A 27,774-nucleotide genomic window follows, 5' to 3' on the forward strand; every position below is an offset into this window, starting at 1 on the left:
ATGCTGGGAAATGGAGGGAGCGGGGGGAGATATAATTGAAGGTAGAGAACAAAAAGAAAAGAGAGAGGGAGGGAGAGAGAGATGTAGACAGAGAAATGGTCTTTTATTTTTTTGCCCTCACCTCTGCGCCTCTCTGGCCTTGATGCAGAGAAACGGCAATATAAGATAGCCGATTGCTTTTGACAAGCCATGACAAAGCTTTCAGCTCAGTGATACTTAACGTGGATGGGTATCTATAGCAACCGTCATCACCCCGTGATTATTGCAAATGTCCTGCTGAAAATGAAAAACCTAGTATCTCAAAAAATGTCAACCGGGTGATTGACACCGCTGCATTTTTGACAGTTTGCAGATTTCCCATGTATTACCCATATTAGTCTGGGCTGGTGTCAGGGCCATGAAACATTTCGACACAATGTCCAACATAATTTTGTTAGAGAAATGACGTTTGAATAGAATAGAATGCAGTACAATAGAATACAACCGACACACATAGGCTGACAGACCGAATGTTTGTGTGTGTGTGTGTGTGTGTGTGTGTGCGTGCGTGTGTGTGTGTTAACAAATGCTTGAGGTTTGAGAGTACTTTAAGAATGCACTATAATGTGACAGATTATCAGCGCTCTACAGCTGCTGGCATTTGCTGAATGTCACTATCTACATACAGAAAGGGAGAGAGAAGGACACAGAGACAGACAGCAGGATCCAGACAGTTAGATGGAGGCTTGTCTATACTCAACTGGAATAGAATAGAATAGAATAGAATAGAATAGAATAGCCCTAACTAGCAACCCTATTTGTACCAGTCCATGGCATATAACACATATTAAAGCTGCACATTTTTTAAGGATTTAAATGTTAAAACAACAGTCCTTGACTTGGTTCAATTTTAAGGAAACAAGAGGAAAATCTTAAGGAATGAGCGGTTCCTTCGCTGTGTAGGATCCCTGTTGAAATTAGTTGAAAGACCGTGTTTGAACATGTGATTTATGGAACCAACCATTTGTTTGTCATCTCTTTTTTGGATTTGCAAAGAGCCTTTTTCGAGTCATGCATCAGCTACATGCCGAATTAAACAGCTCTAGTGGGCTTTAAATTTTGGAAAGAAAGCAGCACTTCCAAGAGCCAAAAACTTTAGTCTTACCATGTGCCGAGAATGGCCGCTAGTCGTCCTACCAGAGGTAACCTCACTCACTGTTAGGTAGCTACCAATAAGCAGTGGTGGAAAGATTACTATGAACTGCTACTCAAGCAGAAGTACTGTTACTTTGCTGATTTTACTTAAATAGAAGAAGTTCTGCTGTAAAAATCTACTTCTCATCTTTGGTGATTGAGGTTTTATTGTGAAAGGTTCCATAATCTGCCACTGATCATTTGTTCTCTGTAATGGATGTGATTTAAAGTGTAAAAAGAAAATAAAAAATATGTTGTGCAAGTACACAGTACACAAAAAAATCTACTAATTATAGTAAAATGAGCAAATGTAATTAGTACTTTTGCCAGTAAGGCAGCTAACCATCAGTGATCAAGACGGTGGTGCACATAGACACAGCGGTTCAGTGCTCCCCTTCTATTCTAACGTGACATTTAAGTTGTTTGTTCACATTCCAGTTTCACCAGACACTTTTACAGATTACCATTGAAACCACTGATATGTGGAATTCTCTGTCAGTCATGTGACATTTCCATCTTAGGTTGTCTAAATTTATGTGACCTTTCAAACAAAATAGGTTCCTAAGAAGGAACATTCCTAACTAGGAATCAAGACGATGGGAAGCTTCCCTGCAAATGAGGCAAATCCTTAGATGGCCTTGGCACGATGTAGCACCTTTTCAAATAAACATCCAAGCACAGAAGAGAAGGTGAATGCCACCATCGAGGACCTTAGGGCTTTCTTGTAAGAGTGGAACGTATACAGGACTGTTGCCGCATTCACATCGTGGGAAGGATGATAAAGGCAAGAAAGATTCCTGTTGCTAAGAATTGCAAGTGAATTGTAAGTTGAACAGGACTTTTTCATTTCTATATGAAAAACCCAATGCCATTAAACCATTAACTTAACACAAATATGCTCAGTTCTGAAGCCATGTTTTGAAGCCATGTTGGCTTGTGGTTACAAATAAGCATATGTGATTAAAGTAGCATTAAGTTGGGATTTATTTGCCTTTAATGTTGGCATAAATAACACAGTTGATGCTTCTGTGTTGTTCCCACCTCGTAGGATAGCTTATATCAGAGGTTTCAGAAAAATACAAGATTTCTAGACTTAATTACCAGTTGAGTGCTAATGTGAACACTGTTTACAAGTCAGAAGATGCTATTTGGGTTAAATACCATATGAGTACACGGCATGTCAACTAGTGATACTGTGGTTTCTCCTATGTTTTGTTACCACTCTGGCCAATTTAATCCTATTCCCCAGTATCGATATGGTAGGGTATTAAATTTTTTTGTCAGGCATTTACAAACAGTCTGAAAAATATTCTCATCCCAAAACTGTTTCCTAAGAAGGTAAAGGCATTGAATGTAGTTCACAAAAATCTAATCTGTTGTGTTGGAGAAGCTTATTCCTCTGTCTGGGAACTGACCCATGTGTTTGAGAACAAACAACAATAAAATCCTGCTTAGTGCGAACAGTTAGGTCTTTGTTTTACCAACATTAATCTGGAACACACCAAGCTTTAAGGGCCTCAGCTTAGTTTTAGTTGCCCCTCTCCACCTGTCATCAGCCTATTTATACACACTTTAACACTGATCTTTAATCACAAATTAATTTGTGTACATAGGGAATGAGACAGGTGGATTAAAAACAACCCTTACAATCCTCAGAGTGAGTTGGCTGGACAATATTTAATGTATACGTGCTCTCTGACGACGAGAGGCTTAGGGAGAGAAGATATTTACAGAGGGAGAATTAGAATGAATAAAGATGAGTAACAGTCATCTTTCTCTCGACCTTCCTCTGTTTCTCTCTCTACATTTCTTTGCCTCTTAACGTCCTCTGTGTCTCTCCATCTATTTCTAATCCCCTCTTTTCTGTTTTTTTTTTTTGCTCCCTCTCTCCTCCTTACCGCACCTCTGACTGACTATTATTCCACATGACATCTTTCATCAATAACATGTTTAACAAAATAGATGGAGAAAAGTGTTTATATAGAGGTGTTCATGTTTGTTTTTCCCTCTTTGCGTGTGTGTGTGCATGATTTTAACTAGCCTGCAAGCAGTGTTGTGTATCTGTTGTCATTCTGTTCTGTTTAGAATAAAAGCAGCACAATCAATACAGCTTGTAATAGTCTGACAACCTGTCTGCAGAATGCTGTGTGTCTGTTTTTATATGTGTGTGTGCGTATATCTGTGTGTGTGTGAAAGAGAGCACTTGCTTGTGTGTGATTTTATGAATGTTGACTGTGTGTTTTCTAACTGCCACCTTAATTGCTAACTGTCAGAGGTTGTGAAGCAAATCTCTCGTAGAGTGAAGCAAAAAGTCACTTTCAGATAGCACTAAAAAAAGATAGAACAGTGGAATTAGGAACGCTGCGGGCTAGCAGTTGGTCTTGTTAAGACACGCACGCACGCGCAAGTGTGTGTGTGTGTGCGTGTGTGTGTCACTCATTTGATCCATCAGTATCAAGGAGATAATTCTTTTCTTTAAGTCTGAACCATGCCTGACTGCTCACACACATACACTCTGCAACGCATCGTCACACACGCCCATTAGCTCTCTAATCATTGCTGTCTTTTGCCTGGTGAATACGTATTAGTGAGTGAATGTGTGTGTGTGTGTGTGTGTGTGTGTGTGTGTGTGTGTGTGTGTGTGCATGTGCATGTGCAGTATTATGGCACTCGATCCTGGGTCATTTTTAGGCACTGATCTTTCTCATTACTTCAGTGTTGGCAGGACACATTTTGTGACATTTTATCAGATTCTGTTAGATTTTATTTGACGCTCTATTCTGGTTGATAAAGGCCAATAAAAGGCTTAACTCAATATGTTTAAACCCAACCTGATCCGCCAACAGCTCATCTGTTGCAGTGTAAGTATGTCATTGCCTTAGTATTTTAAATACTACGGTCATAATACCTGAGATTTGATGCTTTCTTAAAAAATAGAGTTCAGGTAAATAACACTAAGTCAAAGCTGTTGTTGTTCCTCTTCTTTTTGAGCCTAAGTACGGCGACTTTTAGCTGAAGTTGTATTCAGAGCTTAATTTGAGTTTAATTTGTCTTTTTAACCCCTAAGTGTTAGTACTGTGAGCTAACGGTATTGTAATAAATCTAAATTGTGATTGGGTAGAGGGATTTTACTGGTCTTACAATGAGATAGGAGGGCGCTGCAGGTGATGGAACATACAGGACAAAACACAGTCAGGACACTGATTGCAGCAACAGAGCAGCATGCACAACTAAAATTTAACCATCAGCGCCTGTGGTAACGAAAAGAGACTCGCCAATAGTTGGCTAATTAGCACATTATCTCAATTCAAGGCTTTTTGCTTTTCTGGCTCATGTCTGTTATTTGGCTGGCTGACTGAAGGTAATTCACTGATTTAGCTGTGTCCTTGGCTCTCACTCCTGTACCTCATCCTTCTCTATTAAGAGTGTTGTTGCTGAGACATGAATATCCCAATCTCACACTGTACGCTCCTGCTCATCAGCCGTTTCCAATATTGGTAAAACAGGAATTCAAGCTGATTCTACTGTTGGATTTATTGTAAAACACTCTGGATGGACCATCTGCTACATTCTGTAAATGTTAAAAGAAATGTCTTAACCCACAGAGTACCTCTGTCAGGTGGTTTTTCTGCTGTGTCTCTGAACTCCATTACGAGGCGGTTTCTGCAGAGCTGTCAAGCAGCTGTTGCTTAAATATAGTATACAATTTGTTATTTTCCTAAACCGTCCAGCCAGCAGGTCAACAGCACTCAAAGGTGCTGTAACACCTCAACAAGGGAGTTATTTTACCAGACAGCAGCCATTTGCTTACTGTACCACTTAAAGCACAGGTCACCTCAGGGCAGGACTACAACACATAAACATGGCCCATCTGGGTACTTGCAGGGCATCCAGCAAACAGGCTAGCATTTCTGCCAGTATCTCTCTAAATGGAAGAATTGACTAGTACGTTATTCGTCCCAGTGGGGAACTCAGTTGTCAGAGCACAGCAAACTTGGGATACAATAAATAACATAAGTGCTATAGTGAAGCCTAGAAATAATTAACAAAAAAAAAAAAAAAAAAAAAGATATACGTTACCTCCTTTTAATGGGACCAGTAGTACACAAACACACACATACACACACATTTGTTGTAACAAGCAATAGAAACTGTCCATAAGCATTACAGGGTCATCGACTGTTAACATTTTAGATCACAGCCAAAAGCTTAACAAAGCCATAACTAATATGATGACAGGTGAACGAAAGTCTGCCTCAGTGTTTAGCATACTGCAAAAACATTCTCTTAACAAGACAAATCTTGTTTTTCTTTTTTGTGTGTGAAAAAGATCTGCCAGCAGGATGAGATAATCCAAATGCAGTTTCAGTTGTTTTGGGAATTTTCCTGAGAGCGAGTATAAATATGTTGAAAGAAGGCAGAAAAAGGCAGATCATCCCACTAGTATGAAGAAAATGCTACTTGATTAAAGCAGCAATGGAAACAAGGGGGATTATAATATATTGCTCTATAAGATTTCATCACTAAAGAATGACTTGTTAAGATGGAGATTTTTTTAAGTGTATTGCCACCTCACTACGAGATCCTGCATTGGAATTGCAGCCCTGGTTCTTTTGATGCAGAGTTTGCATGTTCACCACATGTTTCTTCCAATTTACTTGCACAGTTCAAACATACGCAAGCAAGGAGGAGAGTCTAAATCGTCCATAAACGTGGTTGCTGCTGTGAGTGTTTATCTATCTATCTGCGTTAGCCTCTCTGATGAACCGGCCACCTGTACAGGGTGTTTGCCTGTCTCCCTGTGTTCTGCACAATGCATGCTGGGATAGGTTCCAACCCCCCGAGACATGGATAAAGAATAGGCACGTGAAGAAGATGATTAAATAGATGTTTGGATCTGTTTCACCGCTGATCTAAATACGCGGTCTGGATGAGAATATTCAAGCAGGGTTGGGTGTGTATCCTGCTGCTCTGTTTTGCTCACTTTGTCCAGCTGTGCAGGTCTCCACAGTGAAATGCTGTGAAAGTGAAGCTGTAGGATGCAGTGCATTGTAAACATGATTTATAATGCTCCCTTAAGCTGCACTGACCAGCAAGAATGTGTCGGATATTGTGATTCTAGACTGGCAAAAGGAATGCCCTGGAGAAATTAAGACCAGAATACAAAAAGCTCATGTCACTCTATTGCACCCTAATCAGATTCTGTTAATCAGTTGGGCTAGTTTGCTGAAAAATTGATCACCAGTAATCTGTTTTCTATAACTGATTACAATCTGAAAGAAATCTTCCCAAGTGTAAAGAATTTGTCATGGGGCATCCTCAAGATAGTGAAGGTTATTCTATACTTTTTTTTGGCTGACTGGGTAAAAGTAATCTATTGGACAAAAAAAATGCTCAAACTGTCATTGTGGCAACTTACCAATGACTCAACACTGCTGCACAATCTCAACAAGGGAATTGTAGCACACTCTGCTTTCAGGACAGCTGTTCCCTTTCTGTACTACTTTTGACAAGGGGTCACCTCAGTGCATGGTTGAAACTTTTTTTTTTTTTTTTTTTTGCTTTACCAGTTTATTTTTGACTTTCGCCTGTAGGAAATGTGTTAAAGCTCCACTAGGCAAAATTGGTAAAAATACACCCATCTCATCAGCCTGGATCAGGATGTGTATTGCAACAGAAAAGAGTTTTCCATCCATCTGAGACCCCATAGATCACAACAGAAACCATATGGATTGCTTTGTCTAGAGGAAGCCACACTCAGCCATGTTAAATCTTTTGCCTCTCTAGTCCCGCTAATATTCATACACCAATCATAGACCAGTCGGGATGGTAAACATGAGCATACCGTGCGTCGTTTACACACTACATGATTTATTGATACTGAAGTCCTTAAATGTCAAACAGCTACCTCTCACCATGCGGGGCTGCCAGTGTGTGAAATTGCCTAGCACAGCTTTAAAGTTTTGAATTTTTCATTTACTCTCATTACTACAGTACCACAGTCAGAGGTTTGGGCCTGGTTAGTGAGTGAACTGCCTTCCTCTGGCACACACACACACACACACACACACACACACACACACACACACACACACACACACACGCATGCACGCACACGTACGCACACATGCACACACACACACACACACACACACACACACACACACACACACACACACACATGCATGCATCCACACACACATATGCACACACACATACACAGCAATGCATCCACGCACACATATGCACACACACACACACACACACACACACACACACGTACACAAACATGCACACACACACACACACACACACGCACACATGCACACATGTACACAAACATGCACACACACACACACACACACACACACATGCACACAGACGCGCACACACACACACAATGTACACCATTACTGCAACTGCTTCTAATTCAAGTGAATCAATTTGCGAGTGTGCTGTTTTGTTGGAAAATAATTGAAAAACAAAGAAGCTTTCATATTTCATAAGCTGGCTTATTGTTATTACCTTAACAACAGAGATGAGAATTTTTGTATTTTAATTATTGTTACATTCACACCGGATGAGTGGATCACACTCACAGTGGATGAGTGCATTAACCAGAACAAAGACGTTGACTGTTGTTGATTGTTTGGTGTTTTATATTATTTTATTTATTTTCAGAAATCTGTGTATTCTGAGTACTGTGGTAAAAACAAGCTCTGTGTCAGTGACAGTAATAAGGTGGTTGGCGTCACTGCCTCCAACACTGAGATGAAACCAGCAGGGGTTATCTCCCTCTACACAATACTAGTTTATCTGTTTGTGTGGCTGAAGGTAATTCATTAGAGCAGCACAGACTGACGACTCTGCTCAGTTCTACTTTTCAGGACAACCTAGAAGTGCAGACACTCCTCATCCTTACCTTCCTGCATATTTGTATAATTTGTCCTGTGTTATTTTTTTATCAGTTTTTTTGCAACCTTGCAACCTTGCAAAGCCAAAGGCAAATTTCCACTTTTTCTGGACAACATTCTATTCTATTCTATTCTATTCTATTCCATTCTATATTGAATAGGCTGGCTGTTATTCCATCACAGTACCTGGGTTTAAGCCTCTGTGTGGGAGTAGGGTTGGGTACCGAAACACGGTGCCAATAGGGCACCAGTTCCGACGTAAACGGTAGTAACAAGACCGAATAAGAACGAAAATTTCGGTGCATCATTTCAGTGCCACCCCCTGGTGTTCTGGCGTCAACTTGCAGTTGTTGAACGTGACGTCAGTGCCGCTACTCCGCACACTTGTTGATCAGAACTGATAGTGAGGATCAATAAAGATGCCAAAGGCAAAACGCTCCAAGGTTTGGCTACATTTCACGTCTAAGGAGGATGCAGACTCTGCGACATGCAACAGATGCCTTAAAGCAATGTCATGCAAGGGAGGTAGCACGTCGAATTTAATGAAACATTTGGCATACATGGAGTTTATTTAAAAGCCAAACAATGCACCGTGTTTGATAATCTATGTCAGCGCTCCCCAACCACCGGTCCGCGGACCGGTATCGGGCCATGCAGCCCGACCAACCCTAGTGGGCAGGCATCAGTGCTGAAACAATTAATCAATTAATGTTACTGACTAGAAAGATAATACATAAGATAAGATAGAAAGATAAAAGATCACTTATAATTTTGAAAAGCAGTTCATCCTGTAAGGTATTTATCAAGTAAAAATAACAACTAACTGGAGATTGCTTATTTGTTTCCCTTAAGATAATTTAAAAATTAATACTTTGGGTTTTTTGCCGGTCAGACCAAGGAATCACTGCTAGCTGCACTTACATTAGAATTTGTCATTGATTTTGACACTTTGTAAACGGACTAATTAACAGATTCACTGAAAAAATAAGTGATTGATTAATCAACAGTGACAGTAATTGTTAGTTTCAGCCCTAGCAGGCACCTGTCCTGCTGACGTGTCCTGTCTACATACACGAGCAGACAGACTGAACCATGTGTTGTCATTGCAATACCGGATTTATGTGATTTCTGGCAATTTCCCTATAATGTTGCTGCTCAACAGTGAGTCAGCACTGCTGCAGCCGCTGCTCAGTGAGGGAATTCAGCAGCTATTTCACCAAATTATGGCTGTGTGCTCTCTGCACTGCTCTGACGTGAGGTCATCACAGCGAGGTCAAGATCAAGTAACAGTATGGTATTTCACTTTTAAGATATTTCTTTTCAGGGGTATGGGGCTGGGGGAGGGGTGGCTGCTCAGGGCAGAGTTGCATCCTATTTTGTGCTGCTTATCTGATTGACTGGTTAATGGTAATACAGCTATAAAGGAGACCGCAGCGCATATGAGGCTCCATTGAGCTGCACTGACCAGCAAAAATGTCTCTAAAATTGTGCAGCTCGGGAGGAAAACAAATATCCCCTGAGAAATTAGAAGCAGAGTAACAGAAAGATTATCATCAGTCTCTCAGGCTGTAATCATGCCTCGAGGAGACCCTAAAACTCACAGTAGCACTAGTTTACAGGCTGACTGACTGAAGGTATTTTGCTGTAGATTTGGATTGCAGAGAGCTCTTAACGATGTTTAAATGACCTATTGAGTTGCTCTTAGCTGCTCCGCTGCCTGCTAACGACCTCAAAGTGATAACGCTCCACTGACTCCACTTGAAATGGACATCCACCCTAAAACAGAAACCGTGTTTATTTGTCCTGTGATGTTGGACGTGTACAGGAGCAACTCCTCCCAACTCCTTCCTCCCAAAGTTAAAAAAGTGTTATGGGGAATAAAGAATCTGAACTGGATAATCAAAAGAGACAAGCGAGCGAGTGTATTTTCACTGTAAATGGTGTTATTATAGGTGTTCGTGATGTAATTTTAAAATGTCTATTCTTTCTTTTAATTTATTTATTTGTTCTTTCTTTCTTTCTTTCTTTTCTTTCTTTCGTTCTTTCTTGTTTCTGATTTCACCTTTAAAAAAAAAAAAAAGTGAAGAAGCCAGTCTAATGTAGTTTTGGGTTGCAGGCTGCTCTTAATGCTATTTAAATGGACCCATTTGGATCTATTGAGCAGCATTGAGCTTCTTGCTAAACCTCAGTGTGACGATAACTTTACTTCTTGCCTTTAAGACTGCTGTCTACTGCCACTATACAATCTCCCTTAACTGTCTCCACACACACACACACACACACACACACATATGCTCGAATGCACAGAAAATCATAACATGTTTTCTGATTTTGTTCCTGTTCTGCTTCACTCACTTCCTTTATGACTGCAAGCTACAGTACTGCTGCAATACAATTTGCCTCAACTGTTGTGTATTTGTGTGTGTGTGTGTGTGTGTGTGTGTGTGTGTGTGTGTGTGTGCGCACGCGCACATATATATGTGCACGTGTGGCAACTGATGGACTGTATCTTTGTTTTGACATGTTGCTTGTTGAAATTAGTATTATAGTCATGGTTTGATTGATATTTGACAACAAAGAAATGGTTTCTGTATCCTGTTTAATGCCTGGGTTTTTGACAACCTATTGGTATCACCGCTGATGGATAAAATATTATATCCCCAAAAATGTCAAAACACATTCAGAAAAGCCTGAAGATTTTATCTTTGACAAATATGTGTTGTATTTTAAAAATTAACAACAGGTTTTGAATGAGGTTGGCCTCCTTGGGTTGCCAACTTCAGATATTGAAGAAAGCATAAGACTCTCAACTTTCTGTATATACAAAAATGCAAAATTTTTAGCATTGCAGTTAAAAGGTTTCTCCCAAAATGATCCCTGTGATTTTTTTCTTAGCAAGCAGTTAATACCTCACACTGTTGTTTTGCATCCTATTCCATTATTCGTAGCCATTTCAGGGTTCCTGCACATTGCCAGAGGCTGAGATATCCATAGTGTGTTATAAAATAGTAAAATGCTTTCTGGTAGTAACAGTCTGATATTTATTGAACCAAATCTTGAATATAAGTTTATTTTAAATTGGCTTTATCCCTGGAAGGAATTTAAAAGGGTCTTTTTCTTTGTTTCTTTGTCATTTATATGTAGGTAGTCCTATGTCTGTTCCATTATTTGGAAATTAGCTTGCCATTTTGTTGACTGAACATGACCATAGGCTCAGAGATGCAGAGCTGATTCTAGCATGGTAAATTGGGTTTTACACCCTCATCAGTCTAGTTTTATTTATTTATTTATTTTCTGTGTGTGTGTGTGTGTGTGTGTGTGTGTGTGTGTGTGTGTGTGTGTAGTGTGATTTGCTATGTGATGGATTCTCCCCAGCAATATTCACAAGTTCACGGTTCATCTTATTCCTGTACCAGGGGCTGTCTGACTGTGATCATCTTATTTCTTTTAAAAATGTTCTGAATACATTGGAGATCTGTCGTCCACCATGTTATTAAGGATATGATTTATCACTAATAAATAATTTACAAACAGCAAGTGACAGAATACTGATGGACTACAGTCATTTTATTTTACTCAGTAGATTGATGATGCAATGCTGCATGCATGCAGAGGCTGTTCTGCCATCTCTCACCAACAGCCACCAATATGCCTGCAGGACAGGCATTTAACAGCCAGTTACTCATTGTTGAACAGGAGAATTGGGACGCTCCTGCATCTAATTTGAGCGTAAAAGAGGCAGATGCTAATAAAGACTAAGGGTGTAAAGTTAAATCAAATTCATGTGTATTTCTGTATATATCAGAAATACACATAAATTTAATTTTTGAAATTACACCCCACTTCACGTAAGAGGCCAAACAAGCTGGAAATTGCTTTTTCCATCGGTTTTTGATTCGTTCCTTCATCTGCCATTGCAAGAAACTCTAAAAACTTAAGTTCTGCTTGCACTGGAAGAACAGGACCCTCTTCCTGGTTTGTGCCATAAAGCAATCCAGCAGATGTCAGTGGACATAAACCACTGACCAGATGGTCTGTTAACACTATTTATACTAGATTTTATTTGAAAACTAGTATGGCAAAGATGTATTGATATTAAAATGTTGCACACTGGACCTGAAAAAAAGTGAAACAGAGCTCTGATTCTTGCACTGGTCCTCCAAAAATTTCCTCAATGTGATCACATCATTATCTTTTATCTTTTTCTGTTATTTTGTGATTAGTTTAAACAATGAAAAGTTAAGCAAATAATGTGTTGTGAATGAAATTGTGCCTGCAGGAAAGGATAATAACTCTCTCTGGTTCTGTGTCTTCATTGTCTGTGTGTATCCTTACCTGCCTACACATCTGCCTCTCTGTCTGTGTGTGTCTTTGTGTTTTCTAGGTGATAAAGCTGGCATTTGAGGAGTTTGACCTGGAGAGAGGATATGACACGCTAACTGTGGGAGATGGAGGAAAGATAGGAGACACCCGGAGGGTACTCTATGTGTAAGCACCCGTTCCATACTAACCTATGGGTGTCATGGTAGCTCAGCTGGTTGAGGTGTGCGGCATGTACAGGATATTTCAAAATTCGGCCTTTTTTGTGAACTCAAACAGTTAAAGCATTGCTCTTGCATTACTTTCAGTTAGCTCATATAAATAAATTGCATAAATAAACTGCATTCTCCTTTAGGTGGTAAGAAATACTTCTCAATGTGTGTATGTGTGTGTGTGTGTGTGTGTGTGTGTGCCTGTGTGTGTGCGTGTGTGTGTGTGTGTAGACTCACCGGCTCCAGTGTCCCTGACCTTATCGTCAGCTTATCCAGTCAGATGTGGTTACACCTGCAGTCTGATGATACAATTGGCTCACAGGGATTTAAGGCAGTCTATGAAGGTAAGACTTCCTCTTACATGCATGCACATGCACATGCACATGCACACATATTGCAACATTCATATATTGCATATGTATTCAGAAAGACACACACAGGGATTTTGCAGTGAAGAAACTCAGAGCTCTCACTCACAACTACAGTTTACATGCATGCACTTCAGTTCAGGGACACAGATACTCAGTCATGCATTTGTTCTTTTTCATGCATATTTCCCCCTCTGTCTCTGTGGATATCTCACACATGTGTGTAAACACACAAACACACGCGCGCGCGCACACAGGCACACAGAGACACACATAATAGAGTGTGAAAGTCATCGCATTGCTGACGTGGTGATTCAGTGGTAAACACTGCTGTTGTGGTGTATTTGTGTGTGTGTGTGTGTGTGTGTGTGTGTGTGTACTGCCTGCCATATTAAAAGGACATAATATATAAATTATAACTCAATCAGTTGATCGTTTTGCTTAGTTATGTTTAATATTGTGGCAGAGTGGACACTGATAGATATGGGAAACAGATGGGCAGGCAGAGAGACTGAAGATACTTTGACTTAGAGTCTCTGTTCAAACTTTAGTCTGTTCAGCTAGTTTAGGAGATGTAAAGATTTATGCAACACTATTTAAAAAGTTATTTAATTCTTCATTTAATTTTTGTCCTCATAAAAATGAATGGAGTAATGTTGAGCTCTGCAAAAATGGGTGAAGATTTCACAAGTCATTGCAGCCCAAGGTTCTTCCCAGTCACTCTACATCACTGTAGCTGCCATAGACACATTTGCTTTCTTTCTATATGCTAGTATTACTACTTTTACTGATAGTTCTAATTTAGATTCTGCTTTAACTGTTTCTTCTAATATTACCAATAGTATTATTCTGTTAGAGTTTATAGTTGCAACAGTACCACTATTACCTATGCTACTAATACTATGGCTGCGGTCACAATCGAATGATGTCAAATTAAGTAATGCTGCAGTGTGTTCCAACTGCATAGTACATGGATTTTGCATACGTGAGAAATGCCTGGATGTATACTAGATTTGCAGGATTTTTTTATGTTTGCAACGTGAGCTTGAGCTACTCAGAATGAATCATGTCAAACCAGACTGTGCAATAGTAGCTTTTACAGCATGGTTTAAGGCTCCAAGTTCACACCAGTCGGTGCGAAATACATTCTGAGATACTTAGCAATATACTTCAGTGTAAACAGTCTGCCAGTAATGCCATACTAACTCTTCGTTGAGTACTATGTAGGACATACTGTTTGAGTTTGTCTCACTGCACCCTCTTTTGCTACAACTAATACTACTTCTGCTATTAAACACTACTAGTGCTGTTATTAGTACGTCTGCTATCACTTATACTCATACGTCTGACATTTCTCCTATTGCTTCTACTACTACTGCTGCTATTTCTACTGCCACTTCTGCTACTACTACAAATTCTAATGTCTCTACTCCCTCTATTATTTAACTATTTCAACCAGTTGTACTCCTGCTTTCTCTATTACTGCTTCATATTATACTGTAGCTTATAGGTAGCCCATACATTTTCTCCAGGAAGTGTATTTGCCGTTATCACCTTACCGTTTCAATAAAGCTCTTTCAGTAGTACTGAATGGAATGGCTCTGAACTAAAATGAATTGAGTGTGAGTTAGACTGAGATGAGTTGAGAGATAGGTGGAAACAGATTGAAACAGGTAAGAGTGAGAGATAAATTGACTGGGAAACTGTGAGACAGAAGAAGAGGGAGAAAGATGAAGAGAGGGTGAGAGAGACAAAGTGAAATAGTGAGAGAGAGAAACTGACAGAAAGAGACAGAGAGAGAGAGAGAGAGAGGGGTACACTTAGTTCTGCTTAGTTATGTTTGATATAGTGAAGTTGCTGAGGGTGTACCAGTCATAAAGAATGATGACAGTACTGGGGAATCAGCTCAGTGTGGCTGTTGAAACTGTGTGTGTGTGTGTGTGTGTGTGTGTGTGTGTGTGTGTGTGTCATCATGACATCACTTGCATCAAAATGGCCGAGGGAGCACAAAAAAAGGGAGTGTTGATACAAATCAGGTGGCACAGTGCAATTTTGGTGTCCAAAAATCCGCTTGCACCTCTGCCTCCTCAGAGAACCTCTTAGCACAGATGCAGGCGTTCTGTGCTATTTTCGGGGCCTTAGTCAGCAGAGGCACACTAGATCTTACAGTATCATCTAAACCCAGCATATTATGCTTGCCTGTTTCACTTTCTTCAACCAGCAAACACGTTTAACTGCACATCAAACATATGATTGGAATTTGATTAAGGCAGTAAAACCAGTAAAGTTGAGCCTATGTGATAAATTAAGCGTAGGTATTTACTAACAGCTGAATGTGTATAGGAGAGTTTGCCTTATTGTTGATTAAATTACTTGCCATCTAAAGGCAGCAGGACCGGTATATTGTTCCATCTGTAGCCACTAATTTGAGGGAAGTGATGTGCATTTCCAGAGCGCCACACAAATGCGCACACATTATTGAGTGTAGGTACATAGATTAAATCTTGTTCAACCGGCACCAGGCTCTTGCAGGCTTTGCTTTGGTACACACCAAACTGGTTGATTATAATTTGCACAGCTTCCAAGTCAATACAGTGCAAATCATTATCAATACTCATTCTGCATCTTCACCCCAAAACACCAGGATGGGGGTCTCCTTTCCAACAGTTTAGCACCTGAAACATGCATTTTCAGTTCCTGTGGAGAAAGGCCTGTGGCTGCAGTGAACAACATGGTGTGGTAGAGCAGGGGTGTGGCTTTGATTCTTAGAAGCATTCAGTCTTTTTATTGTCAGTAAAGAAGTAAGTAAAGGTGCCCAGCTCACATGGGCTTACAAAACACAACAAAACATGACAGACAAGAGCAATAACATAATGAGAGAATAGGACAAATATAACACACCTCCATTTGTGTCAAACAATGTCCAAACCAAATATGAATACAAGCCAGCTCATTAGACATCACAGCTCCAAAACATAACTTCAGTACATCTGAGGCACAGGCTGCGTCTTTAACACTTTTAAACATAAAGCATCCTGTTGATAAGCATAAATGAAATGAAATGAAAAAAGCAAACAATGCTAATGCCAGGACAACAACACAAGGTTGATTTTTCTTAGATGCTACTCATCCTCACTCTAAAGTGCTTCAGCAAAACTCTAAAGTGCTTCTAAGAAAACTCCTTTGTGATACACTTTCCAAAGTACTTCACAGAAAAAATAAAATAATTCATAACCAAATAAATTAAAACAATAAGTGATTTTGTTTTGTTTGTTTACAGTATATAGATATACACTACTCACAAAAAGTTAGGGATATTCGGCTTTCGGGTGAAATTTCAGGATGAACCTAAAATGCATTATAACCTTTACAGGTGAACTTAATGTGACCTTCTGTAAACTTTTGAATGCACATGTCCAACTGTTCAATGTTTCAGTACTTTTTGCACAAGTTGCTGTTCTCTAACAAGGAGTTTAACGGCAAGATTCACATCAGGTGTTTGATGCTCCAGCTCATCGAGGTCGTATCATTAGGGAACGGCTGCTGGAGACTGGGGTACCTCAAATGGAGTGGCCTGCACTTTCTCCAGACCTGAATCCCATAGAAAACCTATGGGATCAGCTGAGTCGCTGTGTAGAGGCTCGGAGCTCTGTACCCCAGAACCTCAATGACCTGAGGGCCGCCCTTCAAGAAGAGTGGGATGCCATGCCTCAGCAGACAATAAGTCGACTTGTGAACAGCATGAGACGTCGTTGTCAAGCTGTAATTGATGCTCAAGGGCACATGACAAGTTATTGACACTGACATTTTTTGTTGTGGTATATCCACCACTGTTGTTGGCTTTTGTTTCAAGAAATTATTTAAGATGAGGAGAACACCAGTGTATGCTTCTACTTAAATGCCCTACTTTCATGATATAATATCACTGTAGCGTGAACATTTTACATTTTCCATAAATTTCACCCAAAAGCCAAATATCCCTAACTTTTTGTGAGTAGTGTACAGTACAGGCCAAAAGTTTGGACACACCTTCTCATTCAATGTGTTTTCTTTATTTTCATGACTATTTACATTGTAGATTCTCACTGAAGGCATCAAAACTATGAATGAACACATGTGGAGTTATGTACTTAACAAAAAAGGTGAAATAACTGAAAACATGTTTTATATTCTAGTTTCTTCAAAATAGCCACCCTTTGCTCTGATTACTGCTTTGCACACTCTTGGCATTCTCTCGATAAGCTTCAAGAGGTAGTCACCTGAAATGGTTTTCCAACAGTCTTGAAGGAGTTCCCAGAGGTGTTTAGCACTTGTTGGCCCCTTTGCCTTCACTCTGCGGTCCAGCTCACCCCAAACCATCTCGATTGGGTTCAGGTCCGGTGACTGTGGAGGCCAGGTCATCTGCCGCAGCACTCCATCACTCTCCTTCTTGGTCAAATAGCCCTTACACAGCCTGGAGGTGCGTTTGGGGTCATTGTCCTGTTGAAAAATAAATGATGGTCCAACTAAACGCAAACCGGATGGGATGGCATGTCGCTGCAGGATGCTGTGGTAGCCATGCTGGTTCAGTGTGCCTTCAATTTTGAATAAATCCCCAACAGTGTCACCAGCAAAACACCCCCACACCATCACACCTCCTCCTCCATGCTTCACAGTGGGAACCAGGCATGTGGAATCCATCCGTTCACCTTTTCTGCGTCTCACAAAGACACGGCGGTTGGAACCAAAGATCTCAAATTTGGACACATCAGACCAAAGCACAGATTTCCACTGGTCTAATGTCCATTCCTTGTATTTCTTGGCCCAAACAAATCTCTTCTGCTTGTTGCCTCTCCTTAGCAGTGGTTTCCTAGCAGCTATTTGACCATGAAGGCCTGATTGGCGCAGTCTCGTCTTAACAGTTGTTCTAGAGATGGGTCTGCTGCTAGAGCTCTGTGTGGCATTTATCTGCTCTCTGATCTGAGCTGCTGTTAACTTGCGATTTCTGAGGCTGGTGACTCGGATGAACTTGTCCTCAGAAGCAGAGGTGACTCTTGGTCTTCCTTTCCTGGGTCGGTCCTCATGTGTGCCAGTTTCGTTGTAGCACTTGATGGTTTTTGCGACTCCACTTGGGGACACATTTAAAGTTTTTGCAATTTTCCGGACTGACTGACCTTCATTTTTAAGGTAATGATGGCCACTCGTTTTTATTTAGTTAGCTGATTGGTTCTTGCCATAATATGAATTTTAACAGTTGTCCAATAGGGCTGTCGGCTGTGTAGTAACCTGACTGCTGCACAACACAGCTGATGGTCCCAACCCCACTGATAAAGCAAGAAATTCCACTAATTAACCCTGATAAGGCACACCTGTGAAGTGAAAACCATTTCAGGTGACTACCTCTTAAAGCTCATCGAGAGAATGCCAAGAGTGTGCAAAGCAGTAATCAGAGCAAAGGGTGGCTATTTTGAAGAAACTAGAATATAAAACATGTTTTCAGTTATTTCACCTTTTTTTGTTAAGTACATAACTCCACATGTGTTCATTCATAGTTTTGATGCCTTCAGTGAGAATCTACAATGTAAATAGTCATGAAAATAAAGAAAACACATTGAAGGAGAAGGTGTGTCCAAACTTTTGGCCTGTACTGTATATATATATATATATATATATATGTGTGTGTGTGTGTGTGTGTGTGTGTGTGTGTGTACAAACACACACACATGCGCACGCACACACATACACATGATGATGATTGCGAGGAGCACGCAATGTGTTATTAAGAGGTCGTGCTTATTAAGAGGTCGTGCTCTTTTCATGGATTTCTGTGAGACCACGATGGACAGAATCCACATGGCGAGGCAGTTGAGGTGACGGATGAGTTGAACACCGGACTTTCCCCCGTAAGAGGCCTGAGTTCAAATCCATGTCCAAGCAAAACTGAAATTTGTTTTTAGCACCTCTGCTAATGTTAGCTAACGTTGCCCGCTAAAGTTTCCTTAACTTTAACCTAACCTTAACCTAATCCTGACTCTAACCCTAACCTTAACTTCATACGTACCTTAACCTAAATCAAATCTTAACCTTGCCTCAGCCTAAGCCTAACCTTAACATCACCTTAACCAAGTGTTTTAGCTAATATTAGCTAACAAGCAAACACACTAACCAACTAACTATTAGCTTACAAGCTAAGATGCTAATGATTAACTAATGCTAAGAGGCTAACCAACCAACGATTAGGTGACGTAGTTAACGCTGAGAAGCTAACAAGTACCTAACAAGTTAACGTTCACACGTGCAAATGTTCACTGGACCCGATAAGTGGCAGATGTAGTTGTGACGCCTAGGCAATGCAAAAATGTGACACTGACACTGTTTCCTCTGGCAGATTGGCAAGTGTAATGTGTGTGTGTGTGTGTGAAGCTGACATATCACCCAGTGTCACCATGTTACAAATGTTGATTGATCAGTGTTGCTCTCTGAGAGCCCCGTAGGATACCGAAGTGTATGTGCGTGTGTGTGTGTGTGTGTAGCTGTCTTGTCTTCGAATGTCATCATGTTGCGCACATTCATCACTGCATCTTCCTGTGTGTGTGTGTGTATATGCGTGTGTGAGAGGGAGAGAGCAAGTGAATATAAATACACATGGCCCATTGTGGTAATTGGAGCTCCCAGTAAAATGCTGCTGCCAAGCTTTCAGGCTGATGGCAATTGGCTGTGAGAAGAGTAATGATGTAAATAATGCACTTATTTCTTAAATCATTTAAGGACTGAAAATTAGCATTGAACATCTTAAGATTTTTTGCTGCTTGGTAGTATCAGGGTGATTCTGTCAGTTCTTGGAAAAAAAGAATTAGATATTATCCCTAGTGGCATTATTGCTGGTTCAGACCAGACATGGAAGTGCTGCCCACTTCCTTTCCATGCCTACGTTAACCAATTGGACGGTTCAGACCGGATGGCTCACATTCTGAAACAGCAGTTTCGGCATCTCATCTGTTTTCTCTATGCGCCGCAAGCATATTTCACCAGAAGACACACTGACAATACACTATAGATGGTCAAATATTCATCCCTTGCCTGCCAACTCTTCTGATTTTCCTGGCCCTCTCCTGCTGTTCTCCTGCAATTTCATTTCCCTTGTTTTTTTCCCCACATTTTGATGAAATTTCAGTATCTGCCCATCCACTGTATTTGTTAGAAATAGTATCACTGCTGTTTCTGTATGGTCAACAGAATACATTAATACAGTCTGCATGGTTTCCTTATTGGCAGGTCTCTCTTCAAATTACTTTCTCCACTGAAAACACATTGTTTCTGTCAGAGGCAAAATAGCGTCATTTTTGGAGCAACAATAACTGGAATCATGCTTATGACTCAGTCTGACCATGGGAACGATACAGACTCAATCATTATATTATCTGCTCATTCCAGACATTTGACTGCTGTGGCTAAACTGAGAGACAGCAGAGAGAGGGGAGGAATAGGGAGAGAAGAGCTGTGAGAGGATTCGCATGTAACCAGTGCTGAGAAATACACCTATGGTGTGAAAGACCAAGCTCCTGCATGCATGTGAATTTACACTGGTCTAAACCAAACTGCTCTCTATTGGCCTGAGAAGGTGATCATTTGGTCTTTTACAGATTCAACAGCTTTTATAGGGTGAGCACACAGAGAGCATGCTGTCTTATAGGATCTCCCTGTTTGACGGAGGCAGATTTTAGGATAAAGAAAAGTTTAAATGTTCCCATACAGCTCAATGGGTAGAAGGAGGCACCACCACACCAAGGTGCAGAGGTTTGATTCCCACCGGCCACTAATACTTAACAGTAACAGTGTAGTACAGATAAGAACCAATGCTCAACAAGAAAGAAAGAAAGAAAGAAAGAAAGAAAGAAAGAAAAGAATGCTCGAGAGAGAGAGAGACAGTTACGAGCATAATGACAGATTTACCAGGGGGCTCAAGATGTCTGAAATCCATCCTGACACCTTTCAGCAGTGTGACAACTAGCAAGGGGACACACACACACACACACACACACACACACACACACAGACACAGTGTTCTATTCTTGTGGATACAATTATACCCCACAAGATAGTAAAAGTTTAGAACACACACACACACACACACACACAGAGAGAGAGAGAGAGAGAGAGAGAGAGAGAGAGAGATCTCTCACCTTGAGATGTATTTGCCCAAAGCGAATCCAGGAGCATGGTGGAGCATGTGTTACAAGATGACAGACCTCTGATAGAATGTCAAATCATAAAAATAATAATAAAAAAAGAGCAGAGCAAGGGGATCAGGGGAGGAAACATACCCATATTAAGGGAAGAGGGCATAAAGGACAAAATGAATGAAATATAGTAGATAATTTGATGATATTGTTAATGTGACAGTCATGGAAAGCCCCGGTGAATGAATTAGACTGAGATGGAGGGGAGAGGCAATCATAAGAACCAGTGGTGTAGTCTAGTTTATTCTAGTGGGTATACGCGTGCACGCACATGCATGCGCGCACACACACACACACACACACACACACACACACACACACACATGCGCGCTTTCTGAACCGTTAACGTTAGCTCCAGCTGTACTAGTGTCCCCCGAAGTGGCAGTATTCACAGGACAAGCAGCAGGCTTATTGAAACACTGAAATAGTGTCATTTGGTTTTGCTTTCTTTTCATTTCATTTATCCACTGACTAGCGTTGGACCATTTGAGGTTGTTGACTCATGCCCCTCTTCAAGCCATACACCTTTACCGCTTCACCTAGTCGTTTACATAGGATTCACATCACGCCTGACGGAAGTCCCTATGGTCAAAAAGAGCCCGCTTCGTAACACAGAGAATTTATGAATGGGAAAGTGAACGTTATGTCAAAAAAACATACTGATGCGTATCTCTATGCATTTTTAAGTGGTTATACGGAAATTCGGGACCTTTTCTAGTGGGTATACGGCGTATACCTGCGTATCGCGTAGACTACACCACTGATAAGAACACAACTGAAGGCAAAAGGGAGAGAAGAACAGGGGAATTTGAGGTGGACAGAGAAGTAAAAACAACATCAACAAAAACAAAATAGGAAAGATGGAATATATGTTAACACTTCACTGTAATTTGCCAGTGAAACATTTTTAAGTACCGTATTGATCTGAATATAAGACGACCCTGATTTTTCAGACGACCCCTCTTTTTCAAGACCCTTTTTTGGAAATATACTTTTTATATGGACATTCTGCGACACCAGCCCATGCTAGATTTAAACTCAGTGCGGGGTATGTTGAGCTCTGTGGCAACTTCAAGTGCTTTTTGCTGCATCACAGCCCTCGTAACGGGCAGTCCTTCACTACGTTTCTCATTCACAAAATCGCACACCCTCCTGTCAGTCTCGTTAAATCGACCAGTTTTTGGACCACGAAAAGCCCTTCTCTGGCTCTGGGCATTTTTTAGCTCTTCTTTCTGAGACCGCCACCGTCTCACATTGCACTCAGGGCCAGGGTTAAGGGATGTTTATTTACCTTGACAGTTTCAGAGGTAACTTCATGTTTATACGCGGTTGCAGCAGCACCATGGACATCGACACAGACAACATGGTTGATTATTGATTGTACGACGGGCCATTCGCCAGTAATCGGGTCCTGCGCATTAAACAGTTTTGCAGAAGCAGGAGGAAAGTTGCATGATTTACGTTGTATCCACATTCGTGCGCTGCGTGACCGTGCATGTGCTCGTGTATGAACGCCCGTTCCGTGCTGGAGCACACCTCTTCCAACCGTGCCAGAGCGGGGGAAGTGTACTGTATTCAAGCACGGAACATATGCAAGTACAATACATGTGTATTTGCTTAGACCCCCAATATTAGACGAGGGCGTTTTTTCAGGGCATTTTCAATGGAAAAAATATTGTCTTATAGTCAGATCATTACGGTGGGCTAGTATAAAATAAAGTGCAACACAAAAAGCTGTGGAGACAAGACGTATAGATAAGTATATGAGAACATGCCAATCAATGCTCTCCAAAAACTGTGAATTCACTGTGCTTACCAGTATGTTGCAGAGTGTTAGGAAGTATTTATTAACTATTTGCACAAAGTTTATAAATGCTTAATACAGGAAGAGGGTAAATAAATTGTAACCATAATATACTGTATGTGTGTCTGTGTGACCTGCCTTATTAAATATTTTCAACACATAGCAGCATATGTTAGTCATAACAGCTGTGAGAGGGGTATTTGGAAAATGATGTATTCATTTCTTAAAAAAGTAACATAGCAATAATATTCCCTTTTAAAGTTATTAGTTCTTCCATTTTTCCAACCTGTTGAGAATGGAAACAGCAGTGCTGCCAAATCTCTTCCAAGGAAAGTAGTCAGTGGCTGCTCAGAGAGATGACATCGCAAGCTAATTTGACAGTGACCCTCCAGTGAGCTGGAAGCCTGTGTGTTGTGGCTGTAGAGAGAGTGAGGATCATCTGACAGACGCTCCTGCTGGGCCACACTGTGATCAAACTGTTTGGAATAGACAAGCAAATAGTACAAATATATGTGCATCAGCATTAGTCGTACCAATTTGTTGCCAAATGCTTTGGAAATCAACATTTTAGCTTTTTCCCTGATGAGTCTTAAAAGTGACTTGATTTGTCAGTAGTTGGTTTTGAGAAAGGAAGTCACCAGGGGGTTTGAAAAGTCTCAGTCCAGTTTCCATTGGCAACAGTGGGAGACAGCTAAATATATCAGAGTCAACATAACTAACATCACGACAAATCAACAAAATGAATGTTCAGATTTGGTTCCCTATTTAAACATAAGTTTATGTAAGTTGTGAAAGCTTACTTGCATGTTTTTGTCACATAACTCCACCTGTCTGGGTGCGTCTTGATGCCACTTTGTCAAATTAATTTTCCGCTTGAAAACATGGTTGACTCTATATGTGTATATGTGCTACAGAGATCGATCGAGGAGGCTGTGGGGATCCTGGGGTTCCAGCATTTGGACGTCGCAACGGTGATCGTTTTCTCCATGGCGACGTGCTGACCTTCTCTTGCCAGTCGGCTTTTGAACTGGTGGGAGAGAGGAGTATCACTTGCCAGCACAACAACCAGTGGTCTGGCAATAAACCAAGCTGTGTCTGTAAGTCTGCACAACACCTTTTTTTGTTCCTGTTCATTTTGTATTCTTTTTCAGTATTGTTTTTCCTGTTCTTACACTATGGTGTCTCTCTTACCTTCTCTCTTGCTTTCCCCCTCTCTCTGTTACTCTTCTTCTGACTCTATCTATCTATCTATCTCCTTTGCTCCTCCTAGTTTCGTGTTTCTTCAACTTCACGGCTCCATCGGGGACTATATTGTCCCCTAACTACCCAGAGGAGTATGGCAACAACCTCAACTGTGTGTGGTTGATTATCTCTGAACCAGGGAGTCGCATTCATCTCCTCTTCTCTGACTTTGAACTAGAACCACAGTTTGACTGGCTGGTGGTCAAGGATGAAGGTAGTTATACCTAAATATGTCACTGTCTTTTTTGAGAGTGTTTGCACTGTTCATTTACAAACCAATGTATGTCCATTTTGGGGCAGAAGTTCATCATTTTCTATCTCCCAAAAATGTAAAGATGTAGTCTGTATATCAGGACAAAACTCCTCAATTTGTTGTGGATTAGTGGGAAAAGGGGAAATTTAGATTGGATTTTGTTTATGGGTTGATTGTTGATTATATTGTCTTAATTATTTTGACATTTACCATCTACTTAAATGTGCACTGTACAAACAGCACACTGGGAAATTAGAGCTTTGTTGCCTGTTGTAATAAAAGAAAATTATGGACTTTAACTGAAATGAGTAAGATCCTGGTTTGACTGGCTGGTCATTAAAGATGAAGGTAAATTTAATTGGCTGGCCGTCCCAGTGCAGAGATTTTTGTAGAGGCTTTTTGAAAATTGCAAAGCTGTTAGTGCTGGGTGAAGTGATGCTGAAGTTGCTGCTTGAAAGTCTTCCAGTCTGTTCTGCTTGGTGATAAATTACTGCTGTCAGATGAAAACCTCATGTGTCTGTTTTCAGAAATTAAGAAAAATCCTTATTCTCTGATTGACAATCATGTCTCTTTGATTTATCTAATGGGAACTGAAATTTACATGAAACTTACTCAGCGTATAAAGGAGCATGTTCACTGTCGATTCAAGTCAAACAATGGGAGAAAAAAAATGCTGGCAACAAGATGGGTAGCAATCTTCAAATAGCTGTGTGTTGTGAAAGTGTTTTTGAAAGGGCCCGATAACTTAAATGGATCCAGAGGACACTTTGGGATAAATTATAATCTGTGTTATTATATCAGTATAGTTCATTACTGATGTCCCTATTGTGCTGCTACAGAGTTTGGTAAAACTTATATAAATATCATAAATATCTTTGCTATCCCTCTAATAAATATAATGAGTAAGTACATGGAATAATAAAATAAATAAAAAGAAATAATAAAACAGTAAAAGCACTTTAAAATCCTTTAAAAACTAATTTGTTACCAGTGGAGAGATTGTAAAACTGGAGAAACATGCACATACTTGCTTGTACGAAAAATCCTGGCAGCAGCGTTTTGAACTAGCTGAAACTGGCCAGTTCTTTTTCACTGTCAGCACTCCATTGCCATAATCAAGGTCACTGGTGATACATGAGTACATCAATATTTCATTTTCTCTCACTGATAAATAGGTCTGGCTTTAGCAATGTTCTTTAACTAATAGAAGACTGGTTTGGTGGTATTTATAACCTAGATCTTAAAATTAACTTAACTGTCAAGAGTAACCTTTAGGGTCTTTGCATGTAATGTAGTTTATGGTGAACATAAGTGAGAAATTGCCTTTAGTTATTTTTTTTTCTTTTAGATTTTTTAAAAATTGATTTATTTTATTGTTTATTAGATAGGCCAGTGAAATCAGATAGGCAAAGAGAGGACATGACTTGCAGCAAAGGGTCTGTGGCAAAATCAAAACTCTGGGCTGCTGTGTCAAGGACTAAGCACTAATGTTGTACATGTTCTACCAGGTGAGCCACCAAGGCAACCTTGCCGTTATCAAGTTAAAGGAAGTTATGCCCCATCCAAATATAAATGTCACTCATACAGTCAACCAGACAGTCAATAATCATCTGGCTGAAGAGAAATGAATAATTGTGTATCATCCACATAAGAATGATGGTGAAAGCCAAACTTGTAATTAGATTAGATTAGATTTACTTTATTGATCCCAAACTGGGAAGTTATTATGTTACAGCAGCATCAGTAGAAACATAAAAAACACACTGTACAATATAAAGCAGATAGATCAAATAGAATAAATGCAAAATATATACAATAAAGACTATACACAGTAAAAAATAGAATATAATATAAAATCAGTAATAAAATCAGTCGGAAGCATGCGCAAGCTAAATAGTATTGGTCCAAGGATGGACCCCTGAGGTACGACGCAAGTACGACTCTATAATGATAAGGCACATAAAGATACAATGTAATTTAAGTCTGTTAAGAAGGATTTCAAACAGTTTAAGAATGAGATTAAGACTGAGCCCACTTCCAAGTCTGTCAGTGAGGATGAAGTGGTGTACTCGAGTGGCAACCGTAAGATTTATTAGTACTACCTGCGTAGATATTTTCACATGGATATACTTACAGGATTTTAAGGTCATTAGCTATTTTCACCAGAGCTGTCTCCAGTGTTGTGCTTGTCTTGAAAATCAGACTGAAATTTCTTTAAAATGCTGTGCACAAGGAAGATAACAGTTTAGACAAATGTGTCAATTATTTTCAGAACCAATTTATGTTTCAGAAACATAAGTTGGAAGATTATCAAAACCATGGTCTATCTACAGTGTCCATGAATGCTGATGGGAAGACGCCACTGTGCAAGTGGCAGTGCGATCTGAATTGTGGCTAGTGAATATATTCTGCTACTGATTGTCTTGTTGTTAATGAATTTAGCAAGATAATTACACTGCATTCTTGAGCATACATTCATGAGCTCAGGGTCATCAGAAGACTGCTAATGACTAAATTCATCACTGGAAACAAGGGTTGTCATGCAAGGGCTGTTTCAAGTACAAATACAAACAAATATGCCTGTAAAAGACTTGCTTTAACTGGACTTCTAATATATCAAAATCAGCTTGCGGCTTTGATTTTCTCTGCATTGTCACAAGTGGGTACCTGGTTTGGAGAACTAAGATAAATATTATTCTTAAAAATTAACATAAAATTTGCAGCCACATTGGGGTTCACATGTTTTTCATTATGTATAACTCTATGTTTGTTGCATGACAGTTAAACAGTTAAGAATACACAGATAATAAAAAATGGCCAAGTCCATAACTGGTGACAGCAATAGCTAGTCCCCAAGAAAGAACATGGTCAAGGTTATCAACTCAGTTACATGATGTATGGAATTCATAGCATGCAACAGGTTGAAAAATTCCTCACCTTCACAACTGAGTCTGTAGGGATATCCATGTGAAGGTTAAAATCACACACTACAGTAAGCCAGTCATGGTCATGGTCAGAGTGAATTATAGATAGCAACTTGAATTAATTTCAAAATTGAATATAGGAGGCTTATAAATTTTAACAGCAAAAAGAGTAGTGACTCTGAATGATATTTAAAGGATATTAGCCATACTTCTGATGATAAAGTCATTATTCACTCATGATGATCATCATTACCACAGCTTTATTTAACCACAGATTTAAGTGTTTTGTTGCAATCTCTACGTTCAGATTAGGCAATTCAAGCTCTTTGTTTGCTATTACTGTGA

General features: G+C 40.0%; 1 protein-coding gene across 1 annotated transcript in view; it reads left to right on the forward strand.

Annotated features, from left to right (window-relative positions):
- Positions 1-27,774, forward strand: part of LOC115378771 (CUB and sushi domain-containing protein 1-like) — a 659,837-nt gene that overhangs the window by 428,190 nt on the left and 203,873 nt on the right. Inside the window, exons 11-14 of the mRNA XM_030079264.1 lie at positions 12,472-12,575; positions 12,851-12,963; positions 23,925-24,107; positions 24,281-24,466. Coding sequence (XP_029935124.1) covers positions 12,472-12,575; positions 12,851-12,963; positions 23,925-24,107; positions 24,281-24,466 — 586 coding nt within the window. The remainder of the gene's footprint in view (positions 1-12,471; positions 12,576-12,850; positions 12,964-23,924; positions 24,108-24,280; positions 24,467-27,774) is intronic.

Source organism: Myripristis murdjan, chromosome 3 (assembly GCF_902150065.1).
Source record: "Myripristis murdjan chromosome 3, fMyrMur1.1, whole genome shotgun sequence".
Taxonomy (NCBI): domain Eukaryota; kingdom Metazoa; phylum Chordata; class Actinopteri; order Holocentriformes; family Holocentridae; genus Myripristis; species Myripristis murdjan.